The sequence below is a fragment of the Pocillopora damicornis genome, chromosome 2, assembly GCF_964200805.1.
Source record: "Pocillopora damicornis chromosome 2, jaPocDami1.2, whole genome shotgun sequence".
Classification (NCBI taxonomy): Eukaryota; Metazoa; Cnidaria; class Anthozoa; order Scleractinia; family Pocilloporidae; genus Pocillopora; species Pocillopora damicornis.
In genome coordinates, this window is record NC_142671.1 from 37,230,239 (window position 1) to 37,256,709 (window position 26,471).

At 37.9% G+C, this 26,471-nt stretch overlaps 2 protein-coding genes and 1 pseudogene across 3 annotated transcripts; all 3 read left to right on the forward strand.

The window, feature by feature from the left end:
• The first annotated feature begins 4,925 nt into the window (after positions 1–4,925).
• Positions 4,926–6,439, forward strand: LOC149051141 (GFP-like fluorescent chromoprotein amFP486 pseudogene; annotated as a pseudogene). Its single transcript, XR_016182941.1, has 3 exons — positions 4,926–5,095; positions 5,513–5,722; positions 6,223–6,439. The product of XR_016182941.1 is annotated as a GFP-like fluorescent chromoprotein amFP486 pseudogene (transcript).
• A 5,847-nt stretch (positions 6,440–12,286) lies between these two features.
• Positions 12,287–13,078, forward strand: LOC149051142 (uncharacterized; the record flags this gene model as incomplete). Its single annotated transcript, XM_089193850.1, has 1 exon — positions 12,287–13,078. A coding segment is annotated over one exon (792 nt), but the record flags the coding sequence as incomplete, so codon positions are not given.
• Positions 13,079–24,054: 10,976 nt separating this feature from the next.
• LOC149051143 (GFP-like fluorescent chromoprotein amFP486) lies at positions 24,055–26,265 on the forward strand. The gene is made up of 5 exons (XM_089196065.1): positions 24,055–24,151; positions 24,257–24,354; positions 24,654–24,872; positions 25,326–25,535; positions 26,043–26,265. Exons 1-5 carry the CDS (start codon positions 24,134–24,136, stop codon positions 26,173–26,175), a joined length of 678 nt encoding a protein of 225 aa, XP_089052191.1. The 5' UTR covers positions 24,055–24,133; the 3' UTR covers positions 26,176–26,265.
• Positions 26,266–26,471: the final 206 nt, after the last annotated feature.

The window sequence follows — 26,471 nt, forward strand, 5'->3', positions numbered from 1 at the left end:
TGATAGCTCCTGTATTTATTTTGCTGTACTTTTTCTTTCTTGGTTCGATATGAAAAGGGTAAGAGAGTGGGATATTATCAATGCTGAATCGAAACAACACATCTGATTCTTTACCACCGACAACACTCTCTGAAATGATATTTGTGCGAATGTATATGTCATCGACAGATCTTGTTATGTCAGGCAAATTTTCACCATAGCTAGTTGATGTGACTATCTTTTTTGTAAAACCGAGGAGACTAGCAAAATTTCCGGTTTGCAGATCGACTTGAAAACCATTTTCTACCTCCATCAAAACTTTGAAAAGCGCTGGTATAAATCTTATTGTGATACCTGTCTTTGAATGTTTTGCTCCCTCGAGTACTCTCTGAACATAAGCGTTCAGTTCAGCGTATGAAAAATTTCCATCTGGGAGTTCAATGGTGTGCCACGTGGTACCCGAATCATGACTATATTTCAGTGTGTTATTTTCATAGCTTTTGCTCACATTGTACCAACTGTATGACATCGCGATTTCATCGAGTGCAACAAAATAATCTCTGTTTGAGTCAAATCTCATCACAGGATTGAATGATGTTGTGAAATCATGACTCGGTCCTTTATTAGAGTTCAAAGAGCTGAGATATATCGGTGTCTCCATCATGTAAAGTATTTCTGAATATAGTCATTATATTGTTTTTTCGAAATTTAATTTTTTTTGAGGAGGTGATCTAATATTTCTATCGCTTCATTTCTCAACTGAATACTTGAATTACCGGCACTGATACTTCCTGTCAATTTCATGAGTCTGTCTTTCAAATCTTTGAAATCAGAAAATATAGTTCCTCCTGCCAGTTTGCTTTTTCCAGACGATTTATGAAAAGGAATATTTGCGAGCTTGCTGAGATCTTTGAATATTTGTATTGCATTTGGTGAATAGTTTCCTTTGGGATTGTATCTCTTTGTCAACAGATCAACGATCCCTTTGTCACCCTGTCTTTCATAAACAACAACGCCGGTCGAAGGATCACTCGCTTCGACAACCATCTCTTTACTCAATCTTAAGGGATTTATCAAGAGACCACCGTACTGTCCTTTATCAATTTTGTAAGCATTTCGCTTCTTCTGTGTATATTTACGTTTTGAGTGGCCCTCACCCTCTTGCGTGACAAACATTTTGTCACCCTTCGCGAGCATATTTATGCGGTTTTTATATTTTACCAGCGTTTGAATTTGACGGTCAGTATCTTCTATTACATCGTTATTTTTTGTCTTATTCTTCGAAAGACCGGCCTTGACATGTTTTGCTCTCTTGATTCGATCATTCACATCAACTTCCAATTTATCAAGATCAAAGTAATCTTCAAGTATCTGTTTTAGTGCTTCCTTCGGTGTGGGAAAGCCGGTTTTTTGAATCTAATTAAGTTCGTCTTGGCTAAAATCGTAGTGTGGATCAGGTACTTTTATTTTCGGTTTTGGTGGAGGTTCAAGAGCGATGGGAGACTCGGGTGGACTTTCAGAAGAGTCGAGCTCTTTGAGAAGAGATAAATCTTGAGTAAGCGCTTTTTGATTCTCGTCCAATTTCTGAATCAATCTGTCTTGTCTATCGTCTATTGTCTCTTTGACCTGTTTGACCTCTTCTACAATAGGTTTGAATTGTTCTTCACGTTGGATAGCAAGACCTTGTTTGGCATCTTTATAATCTTGTATTTTCTTTTTGATTTCTTGCTTCTTTCGACGGTTTTCCAATTTCAGGCCAATGTTTTTTTTAAATGCCGCAATATCCATATTTATATTAGCAAGCATTATTTTTGAAACGTGTTGTGAATAAATTATTTTGTCTGTCGTGTATTTTACACGCGGTGATGTGTGTGTTGCGAGAAACACGTGGTGGTACTTTACAAACAATAAAATATCACGTGCAAGACAATAGAAACATTCCTGAGCTCCCTAGTAACCGAGGAGGTTGAAACCGACTTCAAAATTTTTTTTCAGCCTCTTCGGTTACTAGGGAGCTCAGGAATGTTTCTATTGTCTTTCACGTGATCATCCTATTGTCTTTGGTTATGCAAATAGGATGATCACGTGAAACATGTTACACGCGAGACAGACCTTCACGTCTTATGATTACATCATCAGACCGGTCTGATTGAAATTTGCATAAAACCACAAGCCTTGAGTCACACAGTCACGCAATCGGGTTTGTCACAGCTAAAATAAATTTAATGGTACGTGCATGTAAATATCGATTAAAAAGGTACTAATTATCGAATGTTCACCACAATTTAATAGTACATGCATGTGAAATATTGATAATGTTGTTTAAAGAGGTACTACTTATCGAATGTTTGCCATAAATTAATAGCTAAAATGAAAATGAGCCAGAACCCGCCTTTCCCCTACTACTACCCTTCAGACTCTTGTTCTCATTAACCAGTTCTGTCATTCCTTTTTAGTAGGGTGATATTTTTGTTAGTAGTTGGTAATAATTAAAGTTCGCAGTGGCGATAGACTTCTTCACTTCATCAATCGATCTGCGTAGAGGCTCTAAAGCCTCCTCCAACAAATTCTTGAATTCTTCTGTCGTTAGACCTCCCATAATGGTACGTAGATGAATTAGGACAACATATAACGCGAAAAAATAAGAAAAAAGAGGAAAACGCAGCTTTGATAAGCTAAATTCACTGTAAATTTAACTAAGCTCAAAAATTACCGCCATCTTTCTCGCTGACCGCAAGGGTAGGGTGTAACACCAAAATAATACAAGATTGATAACAGGAAATAAACTGAAATGTGTCTTCGTGGATTTGTAGACACTCAGGATCAATTGTTCGTTCGACGCTGGTTGCTTATTTGAGCTTTACGTGTGAGCAAGAGTTTATAATTTCTCGATGAGAGCCGGCCGTCGATTAAGCGTCAAATAAGATTTGTAGAAAATTTGGTTTTACACAATGTGTCGTTTATTTGCGCATTTAGGATTTTTTAACCTGAGAGGAATGTATTGGGACCAAAAAAAAGGGAAAAGTTTGGCGTTAGTTACCCTTTAAGTAACTCGCGCCGGATTTGCGGGAAAAGATATTGATATATTTAGCAGGAAACAAGATGTGTTAACAGCGAAGAAACTTCCTTTGTAACCGACTTTCGACTTTAAAATGATCAGCACGACAAACTTCACGTTTGGGGAAATTGTTGAAGAATCTAACCAATGTCACTTGGAGCAAATTCAACTCAAATTAAGCAAGATTACCGCCAGTGGGTATCTTCCTTTGTTGTGTTCCAGCTAAAGAACGAAAACCGTTTTGTTAATTTTAACAACAGAAAACAACAGTCCGACCCTCGTCTGTTGTATATGGTAACTTTTAGTGATCTCTAAGGTAGAAAAGAATATAAATTATGCGTGAAAACAGAACGACGCTTCGCGCGTCATAAACAGGTTAAAACTTTTCGGAGGCACCTTAAAAGTTACATAACCTTATGCAATATTACCTCATGCAATATAATGGAAAAATGGAAAAATCCACCCGCGACAGTTTGCGCGTTACATAACAAGGTAGGGTCAAGGTCATTCTAACATTTCGTTATATTGCATTATGCAAGGTAGAATTACGTAACATTCGGCGGCATCTGGCAAAGTTTGTAAGGAAATCTCTGCCTTAAATAAGGGGTTCGCTTGAGATCATTTTAACAAGTTTTATAAATAACTGACAGTGGTAACTCGCCGGAAATGCTTAAAAATGAGGGAAAAAGCACGCGGGCGTTGAAGGCTTTCTTAGTTCGTTTCTTTCCTTTTTTAACTCTTTATTGAATTTGATGTTAAAACTGTCAACGATAGAAAACAATTGTGAGAAAGAAAAGGGAACCCTTCCTCAAAAGCGTGTTAAATAAGCGACAATCGCTTATGTCACAATTTGATTATCTCTTTTAGGCAGATAATTATCAAAATCTTTCGATACCTAGGAGCAACTTAAGTCTATAGTTACATAACTGACTAGCCTTAAAACTTCCTCTGCCAGTCTTGCAGGCCAGAACTGTGGAATCGCTCGGTTCCAGCGAGTTCCATTTCGGAAAAAGAAAAAAAACCAGTCTGTAATACTTCTTTAATTACATTATTAACTGATGTTAGGTATATTTAGGGTCTGTTTATGCCATATTGAACCTTCGTGCTTTGCTAGGTCGTCTTGAAAACAGGTCACGTACAACGTTGTTATTTCCGGCAAAAGTAATTCATGAGGCCAAAAGGGGCGGACGGTCAAGCTTAAAAGATTACACGAACTGTCCGAAAAGGGTATAACTCTGTGTACACGTTATCCGGCACGTGAGACATATAATTGATCATCGTCTTTTTGGGTTGAATGGCACTGTATAAATTTGGCAAACCAGGGAGGCTCACCATCAGTTTGGTACAGTTGAAGGACATACCTCTTAGGCGGTAACAGTGCTCGTTGCTCGACTTTGCGAAGCAGATTTTAAGATGTCTCATTCAAAATATGTAAGTGAATTGCAGTTTACATGGCTAACAGAATAGGCGGGTTAAGTGCCTCTCCAGAAAATCTTTTTCTTCTGACGGTTTTTGATAATGTTCTTACAATATTCAGGTTTTAGCTGATACCATGAAGATGACATGGCTTATGGAGGACTGTGTCAATGGTCATGCGTTCACCATCGAAGGAGAAGGCACCGGCAAACCTTACGAGTAAGTTTATGTCAAATAACGATCAACCTGTAAATTGTCCTTTTGCGCGGATGCATTGCTGGTCTAACCAAAGCAAATTTGGTTATTTCAGTTATGTTTCCGGCGGCCGTTTGTGCCATCTGCGTATGGCTGTCTTGGAAAAAGGAGTTTATAAATCTAAGCTTCATAAAGTAACTCGTCCAGAAGTCATTGTACGCAAGTCACTTATGTGATGAAAACGCACCAAAAGAGTCATATGCTGGTGATTTCATTAATGAAAGAATACTATGTCGAAAATCCTCTCCATCTGAATATTTCAGAGGCAAACAAACGGGGACACTCCGTGTTACAAAGGGTGGACCAAGCATTTCCCGAGGGTCTAACATACGACAGGAAATTAACATTTGAAGATGGAGGGAGTGCCACGGCCACCGTGGAAATGAGGTGAGTATTTACTTACTATTTAACTGTTAATCAGCTTTTTTAACTTGCAGATTGGACAAAGATCTTTGAGTTATCGAAAACAACAACACTACACAAAGATTTGGGCTCGATGTGAAAAAGTGAAAATTCACGACGGATTTCCATGATGAATATCATCATGGAAGCATCAAAAGTGCAGTAATACGGCAAACCGCTTGCTTTTCAAAAATTAATTAGGCAACACTCAGTTTCTACAAATTGACCTAATTTTTTACATTCGTTACTTTCTTCCTTTTAGGCTAATTTTTCTTTCAACATAGTAATCTAACCTGTGCATTTAGAGGTTTTTATTCCATTAAAATCTTTTTACCTCGTAAGGTGGATTCAAAATGTATGTTTTATTCATTTTGCGTTCTGAAATGCTTCCTACTTTGACAGTCTCAAAGGCAACACTCTTGTGCACAAGACCAATTTCCAAGGAGGCAACTTTCCCATCGACGGGCCTGTCATGCAAAACAAGACTCTTGGCTGGGAACCAACCTCGGAGAAAATGACTCCTTGTGATGGAACAATCAAGGGAGACACTATAATGTACCTTTTGGTCGAAGGAGGGAAAATGCTGAAATGTCGATATGAAAACAACTACAGGTAATTACGTTGGCTTCGACTGCTGTGTACAGACTTGTATCTGACTTGATCTTAATGGGTTTCCCTCCCGAGTCCCCAAAAAGGCACCAACTGTTATGTAACTTTGCAGTATAAATTCAGTACATTGTTATGAAATTACGTACTTAGAAGCGGCGAACATAACTCATATATTCAGAAGCCGTGCACCCGACAGTTTAGAGTCACCTCCGAGGTTTGCACGCTTCTTCATTTGTCAAATTCGCTTAAATTTCCGAATTTTGTGATCATAACTTTTCAACAGCATCGGATTACAAAACTGCAAAGCTGGATAAAGGTTCATTTGTAGACATTTCTCTGAAATTATTCTGATCGCTTACGATCATAATTACAACTCGAGCGCGTTGTTTGGAAACTGTCTTCATATTTGTGGTTACCAGGGCGTCGGAGTAGGTGACTCAATATCTATACTTCCTATTTCAGCGAGAAATCACTGAGCATTCTTGATTTTTTTTTTCCTCCAGGGCCAAGAAAGTGATACACGAGATGCCACCGAGCCATTTTGTGGATCTTCGCCTTGTAAAAACCAACCTTGATAAGGAAGGTTTGAAGTTTCAACTAGAAGAACATGCCGTGGCAAGAGTCCTCGAGGTTTGAGGATTACTGGGTTTGTCAGTATCAGTGTGAGTCTCTCTCGTACAAAAACATGAGATGAATAAAGAAGAGCGTTTTCAACCTCAATTGTTCGTCGGTTTTACATGTCTTTAACCTTTCGATTGATTATGAGGAGTTATGAAAGGAAACGAACCAAATCCCTGCTTTTATTATTCGTTGCTTGCAGGGAGTGCGTAAAATTCGCTTCACAGTTGTCAAGGCCCAAATTTTTCCTACATTGACCTATGATGATTACTTAATTTTGATTTCAGCTTTATTAATCATTCAAATCCGAAAGAAGATATTTGAGAATTGGTGTCAAAAAGAAAATTGCAGCTAAGCTATCCCAGAAAACACTTCACATTTCGACCTCCAAACACTTTCCTAACAAAAATAATGTGAGTTCAAGAAACTTAAAACTTCCTACACGTAAACACTAAATTGATTCATGTAGTTCTCCATGAATAAACTCTGCCCTTACTGGACTTATTGAGCGAGATGACCTGCATTGTTGAGCCAAGAATCGTATCACCTCAATAAAGTTAATTCACAAATTCCTCGCTTCGGCCAATAAGATTTTAAAATTTCGAACAAGACAAAAACCTCGAGTATGAAATATAGGATATTACATGGCCGCACGGAGATGAGAAGTTTGTCTTCCAGTCTTATTGCACGAGTATGCGAACATGTTTTCTGAAACTCATTAATAATGCATAAGGCCTCATTTGAGTCACATGGATACTCCTTGATACCCGGTAAAGAACAGATCCAAACACGCGTGATTAGGAAGAAACTTAGAACTTCCTACACGTAAACACTAAATTGATTCATGTAGTTCTCCATGAATACACTCTTCCCTTACTGGACTTATTGAGCGAGATTACCTCCATTATCGAACCAAGATTCGTATCACCTTAATAAAGTCAATTCGCAAATTCCTTGCTTTGGCCGATATGATTTTAAAATTTCGAGCAAGAGAAAGACTTCGAGTATGAAATAGAGGATATGACATGTCCGCACGGAGATAAAGAAGTTTGTCTTCCAGTCTTTCAAAATATTGCACGAGTATGCGAACCTGTTTTCTCAAACTCATTAATAATGCGTAAGGCCTCATTTGGTTCACATAGATACTCCTTGATACTCGGTAAAGAACAGATCCAAACACGCGTGATTAGATATCCAAACACACGTGTTAGGATATCCAAACACACGTTAGAATATCCAAACACGTGTGTTTGGAAATCAATTTCCAAAAGATTGCAGTCCTTGAACAAATGTTTATTGACTTCCAGGATAAGAACAATCATTCTTTCCAGATGACATTAACGTTTACATTGCAATTCTAGAACATTCCAGAATTCAGCTGATCTAACATTCCACGCACACTGCTTTCACCTTCCAAAAGTTCACTGCTAGTACTCGTGGTTTCCGTTACGCTACTAGAAGTGCAAGGTCCAAGTAGTTTAGACACTTTAAGATAGTGTCTCTGTAAGAGCGGTCCGGTCGATTTTGCTTGAGACACGGATTTCGCTCATTTCTTGTGTGTTATAAGACATTCATGTACTTATACTAAAACCACAATCCGTTTGATCGGATCTCTGTATTTTTGACAGTTTAACGGAAATTAAATTTCACTCGAGAGAGGCTTGTCGTGACACTTTCAAGACTTTAATTTAAGACAATTTTGGAGGAAAATTTACAAAAAACTACGGAACTCTTAAAGAAACAAATACCACAGCCATGTATATTAACTCTATCTTATCTATGGAGGCGACTTTCGTGAACATCACGTTTCAGCCAAGCAAACAGGAAGACTTGAATGACACCTTTGACACCTTATCTGTTCGCTTAAGTCACACACGCGAAAACTGATCAGATTCAAGGTAAATTTTTGAAAAAGTAATGCGTTCTTAACTGATCCAACTAGCATAGCTAGGAAGTAGGTGCCATAAAAAAGGTAATTACGGAAAAAAAACTGTGCGGCCCAACCCTACGAAAACTTTATATCTCCGTGAACTTACCTAATTTTCGGCAATCTCCAAGTTTGGCTGCCATTTTGAGGGACTTGTAAACATGAAGCGTAGCCGATATAAATCAAGCAGGTAGATCTAAAACCGTCAGAAATACATTCAAATGAACTTTACTTTCAATTCAAGCGCAAAATTTGACATTGTTCGTTAAACTTACCTTTCCTACATTCTCATGCGACCATTTCTTCCAACAATTCAAACACTACAACTGGTGTTCGAGTCCCCCTCGTCGATTCCACCGTAAGAAATAACCTGTGCCACTCAAGCTTCGAATCGAATGTTAAGTACGAATCAAATTACATAACTGTTGCATATTCGAGGCAATATCACGCTGGTATTTTGATTTTCGGATCGACAAGAACGATGATCAGGAAGCGATCGCCACATCATAAACCATGATGACCTTTGACAAGCCGCTGAGTGAAAACAGTATTGCACGGGGTGGGGTGGGTGGCGGGCTTATCGTCATAAGATACTCGAATACATACTTAAAAAGCTTTAGGACTCCCATTCTAAACAGTGAAGGCATGCTTCGTGGTATAGACAACTTTTATTTCATTCTCATAATATTCTCCTTTACATTAGAACTGGTATAATTAAGTTATTAACAAGTCTCTGTAAGAATCAAATATCTTTGGAAATAAAACATATCAAACTCTTTCCCCAGCGCGACGAACATTTGTTTTTCTCGGTTCCAGGTGTACGCGACCACTAACCCTAAGTAATGCGCATGCTCTCCGTTGCGAATTTTCATTGTAGGTGTTCTTAGCCCTTTCATAACCTGCTGCCTCCAGGAACTGAATCCTGTTTTTCTTCAGAAACAGTTGTTTGAGGGCATCAACCCCTTTGTGATTTGTGGATCTGAAGAAATCTTTAGAAGCTCTACTATTGTATTTTTCCAAGCCTTGCTGTGTGCAATATGCTATCTTTTGATAAAGTTACAGGAACTCAGGAACATGATAACATAGTGCATGCATGTAGGGAGTGACATCTTTTGCTTGGTAAACTTTGAGAAAGTGCTCAAACCATGATTTGATATTTCTTTGCAGTTCAAGAATACCCTCTTCAGATGTAAAATCTAGCTTCAAATCACCAATTATGTTCATAAATTTAGCCCAGATCCCTTGTATATCTTTGTTTTGACTGCAATGAGGGACAAGCATAGGTTGGAATGTTTATATTCTGGAAGAGTTTCAACTTTTCTGGTTCAGTAAGATCTCTATATTCCAGCTTTTTGCTCTCTTTGTTGATTCTAAAATTAAAAAGGGATTCCCATACTTTTGATAAATTCTTCATAATATGCCATGTGTTTATATTTATCCCTTGGGAATCCATCAGAGGTTTCTTTTTCTCAATAGCATCACTTCTTCTCAGCTCTCTTATGAACAAGTCAATCAAAACATCTGAAATCCTCAGAAAAAAATGTAATGTATCTATGATGACATAGTCCATAGATATAAAATCAAATAATGGTTGCGCCTCACAGTTTAATTTCTTTCCAGTGGAAAACCTTGCTATCTCGGTGACAGTTTTAGCACCAAATTTGGGGTCATTAATTGACCATGTTTTGCTTGTGTCCCACCGTTGCTCCCTGGGACACTTACACCACACACAAGCATAATCGTCATTTGCCCTGCCAACCACATACCAGTGCTAAAAATTTCAAATCTCCATCTAAAAAGTATTCAATTTTATAGGTGCAATTATTTGCACTCATCTCCTTTAAGTTTGACATGAAGGTCTGCTAGGCTGTCTCTCAGATTATCATATGTCTCTGTAGTTTTTATAACAGCAAGTATATAATTTCCCCTCACTCCCATTGCCACATCCTTTTCATGGAGAATAGTAAAAGTGAAGTTGACAACTGTAAGCCCCTTTCCAATATTTGTAGCATCACCACTAAGCTTGATCTTAATAGTTTCTCCATCATTGATTTCTCCATTCTTCTGAAGCCTAACAATGTGCTCTTGCAAGCTTTCTGCAAATCCTGACTGAACACCTTCAGCATCTCCTGGTGTTGGTTTCAAGTTCCATTTACTGTTTAGCTCATTAATTTGCTTCTTGATGGAATATATATTGGGGAGATCATTAGCCTTAATGGCTAAGCCTCATTTGAAATAATGAATTTATCTTTAAGGTAGAGCCACATATTTATGTTATCAGTGTCATCATTATTAAGGGCCTTTGGGTCAGACTCTGTAAATGGCAGCTCTCCCTCTCCAACAAGATTGAAAGCTTCATATTGATTAGTCTCAGAGTTGAGGACTTCAATTTTGGTTGCAACAAAACTGTACAGCCCAAGAAAGGAGAGTGTAGTTTGGCAACTACTACTCTTTTGATGGTGCTTGCAATAGTCATTAAACTTCTCCTTAGCTGGGCCTCTACCTTTTTTCCCATTTGTAATCACTTTTTGGCCAAATGAATAAATTTGTTATTTTAGAAGGCCCCTTTCTTCTCAGCTTTCTCGAGGGCTTCTCGGTTTTTTTTATCCACTCGCAATCGCTTTGCCTTCTCCTGTACCAACGATTCTTCTAATTTTATTTTTTCTCCCCTCAACTGGCTGTTCTCATCTTTAAGCTGATGTACATCAACCTCGTTGTAATACACCTTAAATCGATACCGAGGGCCCGTTTCCAAATTGCTAAGAAGTGCATTTAATTGCCACGATTACTAGCTTTCTTGACAGCTTTCTGAAAACGAATATTTTCTTTCTGAAGACTTCTGATATATGGCTATTGATTATTATACCTCGTATACCTGATTGCTCAAACACTTTGTTTACAATTATTGAAAGGACCGACTCATGGTTCTCTCTGAAAACTTCTTTGCTTTAAAATAGTATAGATTAGTAAGCTGAAACGAAAAATTAATCATGGAAGTTTACGAAAAATCCAGCGAACAAGCTTAAAAAAGGCATTTATTTAGACTTCATACTGCGATGAACTTCACAAATCTTACTTGTTTATCTCGTAAGTAAACAATGGCAGATTGATTTCCGAAGTGCTTTCTGAGTTTCCCGATCCCTTTCCTACTGCTTTCACGCTCACAAAACAGGAAAAAATCAAAAGGAGGAAGATACAGCTGTTTTGAAACGCCATTTGACGAGGGTAAATCTACTTTTTGTTCGACACTTTACATATCAAAACAAAGGAAATTTGTTCCTCTTTTCGATTCTGGCGGTACATTTTTAAATTGCGCTTGCGTAAAAGGGATATCGCCCGAGACGCTTCGCTCGGTTGTGTTTTGAACAAAAACGCCTTGTTAATTTCACGCAACCGCTCGGAGAAAAGGTTCAAATGACGAGGGTAAAGCTTTACCTTCAAGTTAGAAAATTAGCGAAATAGAAAGCCACAATATTGTAGTTTAATATTTCAGAGGTACATTGAGTGCTTTTTTTTTCCGTAGAGAATCTGCACGATGGTAAAATGTTCGAAAATTACATTCGATTTGAGTGGGGCGTTGAAGTGGGCGTGGTCACTATATTCGTGTTAAGACTATTTTTACCCCGTGAGTTTGATATATTTCAACCCCCATTCAAATTTTGCATGCAGTTAGGCACTCAGGGGGGGATACAGAAAAATGCCCTTTTTAAAGGTTGCAGCACTATTGTTGCCATGGTAACAACGGCTGCTTATTCGGGGCCTGGGGCCACATTTTCATACAAAAACGTCGCAAAAAAAGAGTGAAATGTTTATTTCTCTATCTCAAGCTAAATACAACATTACAAATGGCTACCATACATAGTAACATCATTTGTCTTGACTTTGATGCATTTAATATTCCCTGTGATTGAATGTGAACACACCAATAGATTATTCATCTCGGTACAATTTCGGTCATTTTTGAGACAAAGATATTTCGAATCATCTGAAAACTGTCAGAAAATTAAAAAAAATTGAACTGAATTGACACGCTTGTTTCCAGGAAAAATGGTGTTACTAGCATTGATGTTTACAGAAAGCCGACACACACAGATAGATATCTGGATTTTTCTTCACATCATGAATTAAAACATATAGTCGGTGCGGCCTCGACCCTTCTATTCCGTGCAGCCAACCTTCCGAGCACCATTGAAGGTAAAAGACGCGAGACTAGCCACGTTGCCGAAGCCTTAAAAGCTAATGGCTACCCATCTATAGTTATTTCCAACATTATAAAAAAGAAGTCAGCTCCGACGACTCCTCCACCGGAAGAGTTAGTGTCCATGTTCTTCAAATGGGCCGATCCATCAGACGCATATCTGAGTTTCGCTTGTCTTCCCTACATCAGCGGCCTGACTGAGCCCCTTACCAGATTACTTCGCAAAAATGACATTCGTGTGGTTAGCAAACCAGCTAAAACCCTGCAACAAGAATTCCCGTCACCTAAGTTTAGGCAGCCCCTAGATCTACAATGCAATGTTGTCTACAAAATTCCGTGCTCTGACTGCTGTTGGAGTTATGTAGGAGAAACTGGCAGATGCTTTAAAACCCGGAGAAAGGAACATCAACGAAATCTTAAAAACTATACGAGTGGCTCGAACATTGCCAACCATGCGTGGGAAAACAATCACGCGATTGACTTTGAGGGCGCTACCGTGATAGACAAAGGCAATTACCGCGTCCCAAAAACACTAGAATCTTGGCATACCGCAAAAACTGTCGGCGCAGACAATAATTCTAAACCGTTACCAAGACAATATTCTATCTTATTGTAATTTGATTTTGTTTTGTTGTCCATTCTTTAGCTTTCCACACTTCTATTGTATTTTTTAGTTCTTAATTTTTTTCTCACCCTCCCCTGTATATATTTCCATTCACGCGCTAATTTGTTTTTACATTCGTTAAAGGCTATAGTATAATAGCCGAAAGCTCATATTTTAAAGCCTTTTTAACCAGAGAACGTTCTTTACCTTTTTTACTATGTCAGAAAATTGTTAGAAAATTTGCATAAGATATGATGAGGAGAAACTTATCACCGCCGCAGTGCAATCAAGTCAATCAATGTTTCCTTCCATGTCTTGATGAAGAAAAACTCATAACAAAGTGCGAAATAAAATATTTAATGAAATCATTATGTCATAATTCTACCTTTCAAACAACCTATTATCCACACGTAAATCGTAACTTGTCACTTGAACGAAATGCCCCATGGTTAATATGTAATCTGGATTGCTTCATGTCCTTCAGGAAAAAGAACAGCGATTTCATCACCATTATTTTCCATACTTTTCTCCCGAATATCTTTTACAAGCTTAAAGATGAAAATAACGCAATATCCCAGTGATTTACAAGAGAGGAAGTTAAAGGTCTCTTTAATTTTCCCCTGAGGTGGCCGGCTCATAAGGAAGAAAAAGGAGATCCCTCAGTCCAATAACGTTGGTCTAAAGAGATTATCAAGCTATTTCCAAAAATTTCCATTTCTCGTCTTCTTTGGGGCGATCGATGGAAACTTCATGGAGAAATACAGCGTCATGCCATCGTGACAACGTACATGTTTATGACAAACGACCGGTGTGACGATACTTTCGTGTAGATCAGCCGACTTCAACATCTTTCAAATGACATACAAGTATATCAGTATACCTTCAGAAGACTTCGGATCGCTCAAATTCTAATGAAAGAAGGTGCGGCACTCGGAATCTGGATGATATGCACACGATTTGAAGTATATGTTTGTAGTTACGTCGAGTAGTCCTTCATGAAGGTTGATCAATTTTTTTTAAAATATGACAACCAGAGGCGAGATTTCTCTTCGGGATATTGCTCATAAGATAACATTCTTCCAAAGCCGTGCATGTTTCACCTTTCTGAAACATTTGTTGTTAAAAACATTAGATGTAAACATCGCCAAATTATGCAATATCTGATTTTGAGCTTTTTTCGCGAATTGCCCCTATGCAAAGTAGAGGCAGGCCCCCAGAGATTTTTACATATTTAAAAACTAGAATATTATAACCAGCTAGGTAGGTAGTTTCAGTTCCAGAATCGGTATACTATTTTCCCTGTTTTACCCGACAACAAAAATGACCGAAACTGTACCGATAATAATCTATTGGTGTGTTCACATTCACTCTCAGGGAAAATTGAATGAGCCAAAGTGAAGACGAATGATGTTACTATGTATGGTAGAGGTGCCAATTTGTAATGTTGTATTTAGCTTGACATACAGAAATAAACATTTCACTCTTTTTTTGCGACGTTTTTGTATGAAAATGAGGCCCAAGGCCTCAAACAAGCAGCCGCTGTTACCATGGCAAAAAGAATGCTGCGGCCTTTAAAAAGGGTATTTTTGTGCATCCCCGCTGAGTGCCTAACTACATGTAAAATTTGAATGGGGGTTGAAAATTTTTATTTCCCAAGATGTTTGATTCTTACAGAGACTTGTTCTTAACAGTGCGTTCAAGTTGAAATCATGATTGTAAGCAATCAAAATAAAATCTGAGAAGTGTCCACAACTGTAGCTTTATCAAGCTTGGCAATTATGTAATCCGATGCTATTGAAAAGTAATGATCATCACAAAATTAACGAAAGTGGCTGTGTGGTATTAAAAAAAAGTAAGAACGATCCGTGATTTTCTCGTGGAAATGAGATGTGTAGTTATTGAGTCTTCAACTTATGTTCTAAGCCTAGGTAACCATTTCTTAACAGTGCGTTTGAGTTGAAATCATAATTGTAAGCGATCAAAATAAAATCTGAGAAGTGTCCACAACTGAAGCTTTATCAAGCTTGGCAATTATGTAATTCGATGCTATTAAAAAGTAATGATCACAAAATTCGGAAATTTTTAGCGAATTTAGGCCAATGAAAGAACGAGCAAATCTCGGAGGCGACTTTCAACATTCGAATACACTGCTTCTAAATATATTTCGCCAACCCATAGTTTGTCCTTCAACGATGCATGTGTCACCCAACAGTCATTTTCTCATTTAGTTCAGACAATATTTCGATCGACTCTTTTGTCGATAGGTAACGTTTCAACCTCAGGAATGAAATTCATATTTCTATGGAATAGTGAGAATTTCCTATCACTGTCAACACCTTCAAGAAGTTAAGTTCGCCGCTTCTTATTACGTAATTTCATAATACATAACAGTTGGTGACTTTTTAGGGACTCGGGAGGGAAACGCATTAAGATTAAGTCAGATACATGTCTGTACACAGCAGTCGAAGCCAACGTAATTACCTGTAATTGTTTTTATATCGACAATTCAGCAATTTCCCTCCTTCAACCATCAGGTATATGATAGTGTCTTCCCTAATTATTCCTTCACAGGGTGTCATTTTCTCCGAGGTTGGTTCCCAGCCATGCGTCCTGTTTTGCATGACAGGCCCGTCGATGGGAAAGTTGCCTCTTTGAAAATTGGTTTTGTGCACGAGAGTGTTACCTCTGAGTAAAACACATTTCAGAACGCAAAATGAGTAAAACATAAATGAGCAGCTGTGTAAGAAAATTTTGATTCCACCCACAGGCAGCCCAAGCTGTGATAAGATCATCTTGCGCAATAACAGTCATGGCGGAATTATAAGAGTTTGTATGGGAATATGTACGACCGCTCTAAGGACTGAACAAATACGTCAATTTCTCAATAAAAATACCTCACCTTACTTCCATAGCGTATCGCCTGTTATCTGACCGCTTACTTTGATGAAAAAAACCCATTTTGGCGAGTTGTCCATTTCGGGGTTTTCCACGTACATAAGAAAAGCCCTTACGTACATAAAAAGAAAGGGAGACCAGACGAGTGACAATCCTTGTAATTATTTTTCGAACCGCTACCTTTGTGGGTGATATTCAACGTTTCAATGAATTGGCAAGTTAAGGCCGAAATCGTTTACAAGGCGGAGTTTTACGATTACATGGTTTAGTGTCACGATAAGGTTTGAAAACTTGATTGATCGAAAAAAGAGTAATCACCGAGTTGCAATTCGCTTACTTGCTTTGAATGAGACATCTTGAGATCCACTTTACAACCATAGACGTGACCCTTGGCTAAGCGGGAAGAGCATTTACGCGGCTATGAAATGCAGTGTCCTGAGACTACAAATGACCCACTTTGACACTTTCCTGAATTCTGTTTTGTCTTGTGCTATCTAATGCTCGACTTAAAGAAACCAAAACCACTTAAATGCACCACTACGTGCACCAGTTTGGAGGATTCCCCCTAAAAAAATTTACCCCTTTCCGCCCCGCATTATGTAGCCATACGGCAAATTATACAACTACGTGATGTATCTGTCGAAGCTGGAGTTGAACAAGTCTGCTACGTGAATAATGTTTTGATAAAAACGCCTCATCATACTGCAAAATAAAGGGATTTTTGTCTTTACAGGTATACTACAGATATGTCTAATAGACAAAAATAAAAACGCCTTATCATACTGCAAAATAAAGGATTTTTGTCTGTACAAGTATAATACAGGTATGTCTAATAGACAATTTCAAAAAGGTACGTGAAGGATTTTCGTTAATTGTACCGCTGTGATCCAGTTTGTAAGAAAGATTCTTTATATATCTCTTGTCTAGACTTTGCATGATATTGCTGTTACTGTTTGGTAAATTCCATTTCGGTCTTTCAATTTGGTTGCTGTTTTTCTCCGAACTATCATCAAGGCTCTTCTGAATACTCCGTAAATTTCACTTTTACGCTAAAAATACTAGGATTACTTTTAAAAAGGTTTTTAATCCTATAATTTTTTTAACGAATGAGTACTTTCTGACATACGTGAGTAAGGTGTTAAAAATTTATTGGACTGGCAGGATGCTGATCTTTTACAAGTATGCACCAGAACAGTGGATAGCGTTGAAGGCGCGTTCTGACCGGCTACTGCACTCTGAACTGGTCCTTTGTTATTCTTTAAAGGGTAACTGACGGCTAAAAGGTCGCTTTTTCGGAATACCGTCTAAACGCCTCAAATAACACATTGAGACAGATACAAGGTGCTTGGTATGCCTCTTTGTGCCTTTTTTCGCCGAGAAAACAGTCCTCATTGCAGCTTCGTGAGTCACCTGCTGTAAACGCTTCGATTTTGATCATGTGACCTTGTGCGTCACGCGTGTGTACATTATGCAAAGTAAAAATGCGGATAGTAACTCGAGTAAAAGCAGTTCTATTTCGGGGTCTGATTATTCGGATTTTGAGGCCTCGATGGAGAGTGAACATAATGAAGGGGCTTATCAACCTGCTGGTGAAATCAGGTCCTCGCGATTTGAACCACCTGGACGAACCTAAAATATATCGCGAGAGTGAGAGGAGGACCGTGGGCCCTTGAGCCGCGGCCGCTTCAATAGTACATTCAATTAAGTACAATACTTCAATTAGTACAGAGTGTTAGTGTGGAGACTGCCAATCAATGTGGAGGGAGAAAGAAAACAAAGTAGATGTGGTCAAAAATAAAAATTTGGAGGATGTTACAGCGGAACAGTTGCAGGCAGAAGCCAGATGTATTGTCCAGCATCCAGAGTTAGAGGAAACTGGTGAAGGCTGACTCCGTCTGCATTTTTTGGGTACGAAAAATCACTATACAGCGCTTCCCAGCTTTTCGTTTTCTTCATTTTACATCCTGTTGTTTTCCGTCCATCTTGTAAATGTCAACACGGCTAATAGTGGTACAGGTTTGGATAACTTGAGGGTGAACATATATCTGTTTTAAAGTTGAGGTCGTAAATTGAGAAACATTACGTGCTTGTTATTTCCGTAGCACGAGTTTGTCGCTGACTCGGTTCCTTTTTATCACCAAAGCACTGCGTTTTAACCGGTAGGGTCTCAGGCTGTCGCCTTGTTTTAGTTACGATAAATGAGCGTGAGTAATTTACTGTTCCCTCAGCTGACAGTTGTACATTTTTGAAACGAGTAACCTTTCATTGAACTTAGGCACACGAATGTGCTATATATATATGCTGCTCAATGCCAGTTGTAATCATTCTTGGAGCTCTCTCAGCTAGAGACGATGCTTTAGGGTCAAAGGCTGTCGGCTTGTTTTAGTTACGATAGAGGAGCGTGAGCAATTTACTGTTCACTCAGATGACAGTTGTACATTTTTGAAACGAGTAACCCTCATTGAACTTAAGCACACGAATATGCTATATTTATATGCTGCTCAATGCTAGTTGTAATCATTCCTGGAGGACTCTCAGTTAGAGACAAAACGTGTTGAAGGAAATAAACAGAAAGTTACAACAGCAAAAAGTCTTTGTGCTATTCACCAGTCTCCGTAAAAAAAATAAAAAAGAATAATTCTTGAACATTACCGGAACGTGAAAGAAGAGTTTCGTTCACGAAACCAGATGGCGACCTCCCATAATCCGCGACAGTACTTAGCGCTTAGTCACGCTCACTCCAGAACCGATGGGCCTGAGGTCACAATGATATACACCGGACAAAATCTAAACTCCAATACTTTTCGGCATGGACTAAACATATCTTTATAAGTATATGATTCGATAATGGTTAGGAAGAACAAATTATGGGAATATATTTTATTTACAACTGTTTGGAATGGCGTGCAAATAACCTGCGACTCTGAATACAGAGAACCGATCCGTCGCCTTTCAATTATTCAACCTTCATTATTTAATTTCTCACTTCGTAGTTCATAGTCTCTAAATGGTGGCCTATGTCAGACTGGAAAAAAATTTTTTTTTCGCTGGTAAATTCCGGCAGCAGCCGAACAGGGAGGATGAAATTGTTACGTTCAGGTCTTGACATGACGCTTTTCACTACCTTACACACGTGTGACGTATCACATCAAGTGACCTGGATTGAAACGTTTTCAAAATGGCCTTTAAGGATAGCAATCAATCAATCTTTATTGTACTCAGCAGGTAATTTAGTGTTAACAACTGAGTTGAAAACGTAAATTGGCCACCGTAAAGAGTAAAAAAAAGCTGACGTTTCTATGGTCAGCCCCTCGTCAGAACGATTCTTTGTACTCACTCCTGATCAAAAAGATCATTCCAGACTCTTCTTGTATTATAAATGTATCTTTTATTAACTTGTGTGAAGAAAGTATCAAACACAGATGGCAGACGTCTATTGTGAAAGTTATACATAAAGACTGCGATATTACGAAAAACAAGGTCAGGCAGTTTAACAATATTTAAGCATTTGAAAATTGGACTGGAATGCTCACGAAAGTCAACACTCGTATAGCTCTCTTTTGTGAAATGGAAAAAGACTGGGTAGTTGAAGAAGAGGTGTAATTCCAAGAAATTAAAGCATAGGTTAAGAAGGGATATATTAAAGCATAATATAGTTTAACCAGAATATCTGAATTCACATAATAACGAAGTTTAGAAAGATTCCCAATATTGCGCTTAATCTTTTCAGCATTGTGGCGTACTTGACTTTTCTAAGATAAATTAGAATATATTACAATGCTTAGATATTTTTTCTGAGTACTCTTGGTTTAAGTTAATGCTATCTAAAGAGAGTATGACATGAAAGGGTAACTTTCTTCGTGGAGGGTGGAAAATGACAAAAGTCAACCAAGTATGAATATTTACTAGTTCATTGTTTACTTTGGATTCAAGGACTTTAAGATTTTTGCGTTTATAAAACAGATTGGCATCATCTGCATATAAATGAAAATCTAGAATTTCAGAGTAGTAACTAAAATCATTTACATCTACAAGAAATGATAGTGGGCCGAAAACTGAGCCTTGAGAAACACCACAAGAGACAGGATGAGGATCAGACTCAGTTTGCCCTAAGGAAACATATTGATATCTATCGGTAAGATAGGAGATGAACCAATCCTTGGTAACACCACGAATGCCATAATAATCTAGTTTTTCGATCAAGATATTACGATTTACAGTATCAAAGGCTTTACTGAAATCCAAAAATATACTTCTAGAAAATTCCTGGCAGTCAATTGCATGTTGAATCAAGTCAATGATGCTTACGATAGCATGATCCGTGGAGTGTTTCCGCACGGAAGCAAAACTTCTTACAATAAATTACTTTTTTCTTCTCCAAAAATTCAAAATTTTTTTATGCATCAACTTTTCTAACAGCTTGCTGAATAGAGAGAGAATAGAAATGAGACGATAATTATTTAAACTTGTTTGCACGCCCTTTTTAATAACAGGGGTAACTTAATTAAGCAATTTTAAATAAATCAGGGACAATTCCAGTAGAAAAAGAAGCATTGACTATAATTTCTAGAGGTGCAGATATAACATGTTTGGTAGCTTTTAAAATAGCAACTGGTATGCTGTAAGGCCCAGTAGACTTATTAGCATTTCGCACAATAATTTCATTTTCAATTTCAACTGTTGTTGTGGGAAATAGAAAGAAACTGTCTTGAGATGGGGCTGTGAGATACCGAATGGAGGATTTATTTACACAAGGAATATTCTTTGTCAAATCATTTCCAATATTAGCAAAGAAATTATTAAAAGCATCAGCCATTGACTTAGAATCATTTAATTCAACATCCTCAACAACTAATTTAGTGGCAGTAGAGCCAGATCTGGATTTAAGATTAACAAGTTGTCTTATCCCCTTCCATACTCTCTTGGAATCAGACTTGCTTACATGGAAATAATTATTATAATAATTGTTTTTACTTACTTTTAATAAGTGATGAATTTTATTTCTATAAATTTTGAATTTGCTGTGATAATATACAGATTTAGCTGAAATATACTTCTTGAAAAGTTTATTTTTTATGTTGACTGAGACCCTGAAAGCGGTAGTTATCCATGGCTTATATTTCATTTTTTATAAACGTTTTGAGAGTTGTATGAGAGGGATATGAACATCAATTATGCCTTTATTAGACTCTAGTGTAAATGGAGTCAAACATTATATTAGGATCAGGATTAGCATGTAATACACCTTTCTCCGTTCGCTTTCCTTTTACTCGGAAGACGATGGCTCGTTGATATATCCTCTTTTTTCAGGTCAACTCCTATCTTTCAACCAAGCTCCACTACAATTTCGTTCGCATCTTCCCGCGTGTCACTAGAAATCTTTGGAATACCCCGGATTTCCATGCAGTCTCGTCTCGAGTATTGTTCAAGTTCGTTAAATGATTCCTTTAAAACTTTTAGCTGGCTTGTAGTATCCAGGAGCTTACCCTTCAGACTCTTGCTCTCATTAACCAGTTCTGTCATTCCTTTTTAGTAGGGTGATATTTTTGTTAGTACTTGGTAATAATTAGAGTTCGTAGTGGCGATAGACTTCTTCACTTCATCAATCGATCTGCGTAGAGGCTCTAAAGCCTCCTCCAACAAACTCTTGAATTCTTCTGTCGTTAGACCTCCCATAATGGTACGTAAATGAATTAGGACAACATACAACGCGAAAAATTGAGAAAAAAGAGGAAAATGCAGCTTTGATAAGCTAAATTCACTGTAAATTTAACGAAGCTCAGAAAAATACCGCCATCTTTCTCGCTGACCGCAAGGATAGGGTGTAACACCAAAATAATACAAGATAAATAACAGGAAATAAACTGAAATGTGTCTTCGTGGATTTGTACACACTCAGGATCAATTGTTCGTTCGAGGCTGGTTCCTTATTTGAGCATTACGTGTGAGCAAGAGTTTATAATTTCTCGGTGAGAGCCGGCAGTCGATTAAGCGTCAAATAAGATTTGTAGAAAATTTGGTTTAACACAATATGACGTTTATTTGCACATTTAGGATTCTTTAACCTAAGAGGAATGTATTGGGACCAAAAAAAAGGGAAAATTTTGGCGTTAGTTACCCTTTAAGCAACTCGCGCCAGATTTGCGGGCCAAGATATTGATATATTAAGCAGGAAACAAGATGTGTTAACAGCAAAGAAACTTCCTTTGTAACTGATTTTCGACTTTAAAATGATCGGCACGACAAACTTCACGTTTGGAGAAATTGTTGAAGAATTTAACCAATGTCACTTGCAGAAAATTCAACTCAAATTAAGCAAGATTACCGCTAGTGGGTATCTTCCTTTGTTGTGTTCTAGCTAAAGAACGAAAACCGTTTTGTTAATTTTAACTACAGAAAACAACAGTCCGACCCTTGTCTATTGTATATGACAACTTTTAGTGATCTCAAAGGTAGAAAAGAATAGAAATTATGCGTGAATATAGAACGACGCTGCGCGCGTCATAAACAGGTTAAAACTTTACGGAGGCACCTTAAAAGTTACATAACCTTATGCAATATTACCTCATGCAATATTATGGAAAAATGGAAAAATCGACCCGCGACAGTTTGCGCGTTACATAACAAGGTATACAATATTACCTTATGCAATATTATAGAAAAATGGAAAAATGGACCCGCGATAAACAAAAGAAGCAATGAATTCGCGCCATTTGGTGGTTTACAATTTTATTTTCTTTCGTGACAGGCGAAAAATTTGCTTGATACAAATTATGCATGAAAACACAACGCCTCATAAACAGGTTAAAACTTCACGGAGGCACCCTAAAAGTTACATAACCTTATGCAATATTATAGAAAAATGGAAAAATCGACCCGCGACAGTTTGCGCCACAGGTAATTTACTTAGGAATTATACTTACCTTTTAACAATAATGACAAACAATGTTTTAGCTGATTTGCACCCGAGAGTCAAGTTTGTGGTTGACACGTCTGCCATAGTCTGCTCAATTCGACCGTCTCTGACATTCGCAATCTTTCTGTGGATCACAACATGACACTCAACCCAATTAAATGTAAAGAGATGTTAATTAACTTTATGTTAAATTCTAATTTTACTCTAACACCATTAGTTGTAGACAACAACGGTATAGCACGTGTATCGACTTACAAGATTCTAGGAGTATTTATCGATAGCGACCTTAAGTGGAATAGTAATGTTGAGTACATTTATAAAAAAGCTTGCAGGTTTTCAAGTTTTTAAGTTTTCATTGTATTATAACTCGTTAATTCAGTAAGTTACAGCAAGAGAGTTTAATAAACTGTTCTTATCGTTATAATATTACCTTATACAATATTAGATTATGCAAGGTAGAATTACGTAACATTCGGCGGCATCTGGCAAAGTCTGACAGGGATAACTCGCCTGAAATGCTTAAAAATGAGGTAAAACGCACGCGGACGTTGAAGGCTTTCTTAGTTCGTTTCTTTCCTTTTTTAACTCTTTGTTTGAACTTACTGTTAAAACTGTCAACGACAGAGGAAAAATGTAAGAAAGAAAATGGAATCCTTCCTCAAAAGCGTGTCGAGTACGCAACAATCGCTTATGTCACAATCTGATTACCTCTCTTAGGCAGATAATTATCGAAATATTTCGATACCTAGGAGCAACTTGAGTCTATAGTTACATAATTGATTAGCCTTAAAACTTACTCTGCCAGTCTTGCAGGCCAGAACGGTGGAATCGCTCTGTTCCATCGAGTTCCATTTCGGAAAAAGAAAAAAAAACAGTCTGTAATACTTCTTTAATTACATTATTAACTGATGTTAGGTATATTTAGAGTCTTTTTATGCCATATTGAACCTTCGTGCTTTGTTAGGTCGTTATGAAAACAGGTCAAGTACAACGTTGTTATTTTCGGCAAAAATAATTCCCAAGGCCAAAATAAGCGGACAGTCAGGGTTAAAAGATTACGCGAACCGTCGGAAAAGGATATAAATCTGTGTACACGGCGCGTCAGACATATAATTGATCATTGTCTTTTTGGGTTGAGTGGCACTGTATAAATTTAGCAAACCAGGGAGGCTCACCTTCAATTTGATGCAACTGCAGGACACACCTCTTAGGCGGTAACAGTGCTCGTTGCTTGACTTTGCGAAGCGGATTTTAAGATGTCTCATTCAAAATATGTAAGTGAATTGTAGTTTACATGGCTAATAGAATAGGCGGGTTAAGTGCCTCTCCAGAAAATCTTTTTCTCCTGACGGTTTTTGATCATTTTCTTCCATATTCAGGTTCTAGCTGATACCATGAAGATGACATGGCTTATGGAGGGCTGTGTCAATGGTCATGCGTTCACCATCGAAGGAGAAGGCACCGGCAAACCTTACGAGTAAGTTAATGTCAAATAACGATCAACCTGTAAATTGTCCTTTTGCGTGGATGCATTGCTGGTCTAACCAAAGCAAATTTGGTTATTTCAGCTATGTTTCCTTTGGCCGTTTGTGTCATCTGCGTATGGCTGTCTTGGAGAAACGGGTTTATAAATCTAAGCTTTATATAGTAACTCGTCCAGAAGTCATTGTGCGCAAGTCACTTATGTGATGAAAACGCACCAAAATAGTCATATGCTAGTGATTTCGTTAATGAAAGACCACAATATCGAAAATCCTCTCCATCTGAATATTTCAGAGGCAAACAAACGGGGACATTCCGTGTTACAAAGGGCGGACCCCTTCCATTTGCCGTTGACATAGTGGCACCGACCTTGAAGTATGGATTCAAATGTTTTATGAAGTACCCTGCTGATATTCCTGACTATTTCAAGCAAGCATTTCCCGAAGGTCTGACATACGACAGGAAATTAACATTTGAAGATGGAGGGAGTGCCACGGCCACCGTGGAAATGAGGTGAGTAATTACTTACTATTTAACTGTTAATCAGCTTTTTTAACTTGCAGATTGGACAAAGATCTTTGAGTTACATCTATGAATGATTGAAAACAAAAATCATTTAAATTTTTTTGCATAATCTGCAACACTACACAAAGATTTGGGCTCCATGTGAAAAAGTGAAAATTCACGACGGATTTCCATGATGAATACCATCATGGAAGCCTCAAAAGTGCAGTAATACAGCGACAACCGCTTGCTTTTCAAAAATGATTAGGCAAAATTAAAAATTGACCTAATTTTTTTACATTCGTCACTTTCTTCCTTTCAGTCTTATTTTTATCTTCTAACATAGTAATCTAACCAGTTGATTTAGAGGTTTTTTTCCATTAAAATATTTTTACCTCGTAAGGTGGACTCAAATGTATGTTTTATTCATTTTGCGTTCTGAAATGCTTTCTACTTTGACAGCCTCAAAGGCAACACTCTTGTGCACAAGACCAATTTCCAAGGAGGCAACTTTCCCATCAACGGGCCTGTCATGCAAAACAAGACGCTTGGCTGGGAACCAACTTCGGAGAAAATGACTCCTTGTGATGGAACAATCAAGGGAGACACTATCATGTACCTTTTGGTCGAAGGAGGGAAAATGCTGAAATGTCGATATGAAAACAATTACAGGTAATTACGTTGGCTTCGACTGCTGTGTACAGACATGTATCTGACTTGATCTTAACGGGTTTCTCTCCCGAGTCCCCAAAAAGTCACCAACTGTTATATAACTTATGTAACTTTGCAGTATAAATTCAGTCCATTGTTTTGAAATTACTTAATAAGAAGCGGCGAACATAACTTATATATTCAGAAGCAGTGCACCCGACAGTTTAGAGTCACCTCCGAGGTTTGCACGTTTCTTCATTATTCAAATTCGCTTAAATTTCCGTATTTTGTGATCATAGCTTTTCAACCACATCGGATAACAAAACTGCAAAGCTGGATAAAGGTCTATTTGTAGACATTTCTCTGAAATTATTCTGATCGATTACGATCATTATTACAACTCGAACGCACTGTTCGGAAACTGTCTTCATCTTTGTGGTTACCAGGGCGTCGAAGTAGATGACTCAATATCTATAATTCCTATTTCAGCGAGAAATCATGGGTCATTCTTGATTTTTTTTCCTCCAGGGCCAAGAAGGCGATACACGAGATGCCACCGAGCCATTTTGTGGATCTCCGCCTTGTGAAAACCAACCTTGATAAGGAAGGTTTGAAGTTTCAACTGGAAGAACACGCAGTAGCAAGAATCCTCGAGGTTTGAGGATTACTGGAGAGTCACTACCATTGTGAGTCTCGACATTGTTTGTACAACAACATGAGATGAATAAAGAAGAGCGTTTTCAACCTCAAATGTACCTCACTCTTACATTTTTTAAACTTTCGACTGATTATGAGGAGTTATGAAAGAAAACGAACCAAATCCCTGCTGTTATTATTCGTTGCTTGCAGAAAGTGCGTAAAGTTCGCTTTACAATTGTCAAGGCCCAAATTTTTCCTACACTGACCTATGGTGATTACATAATTTTGATTTCAACTTTATAAATCATTCAGATCTGG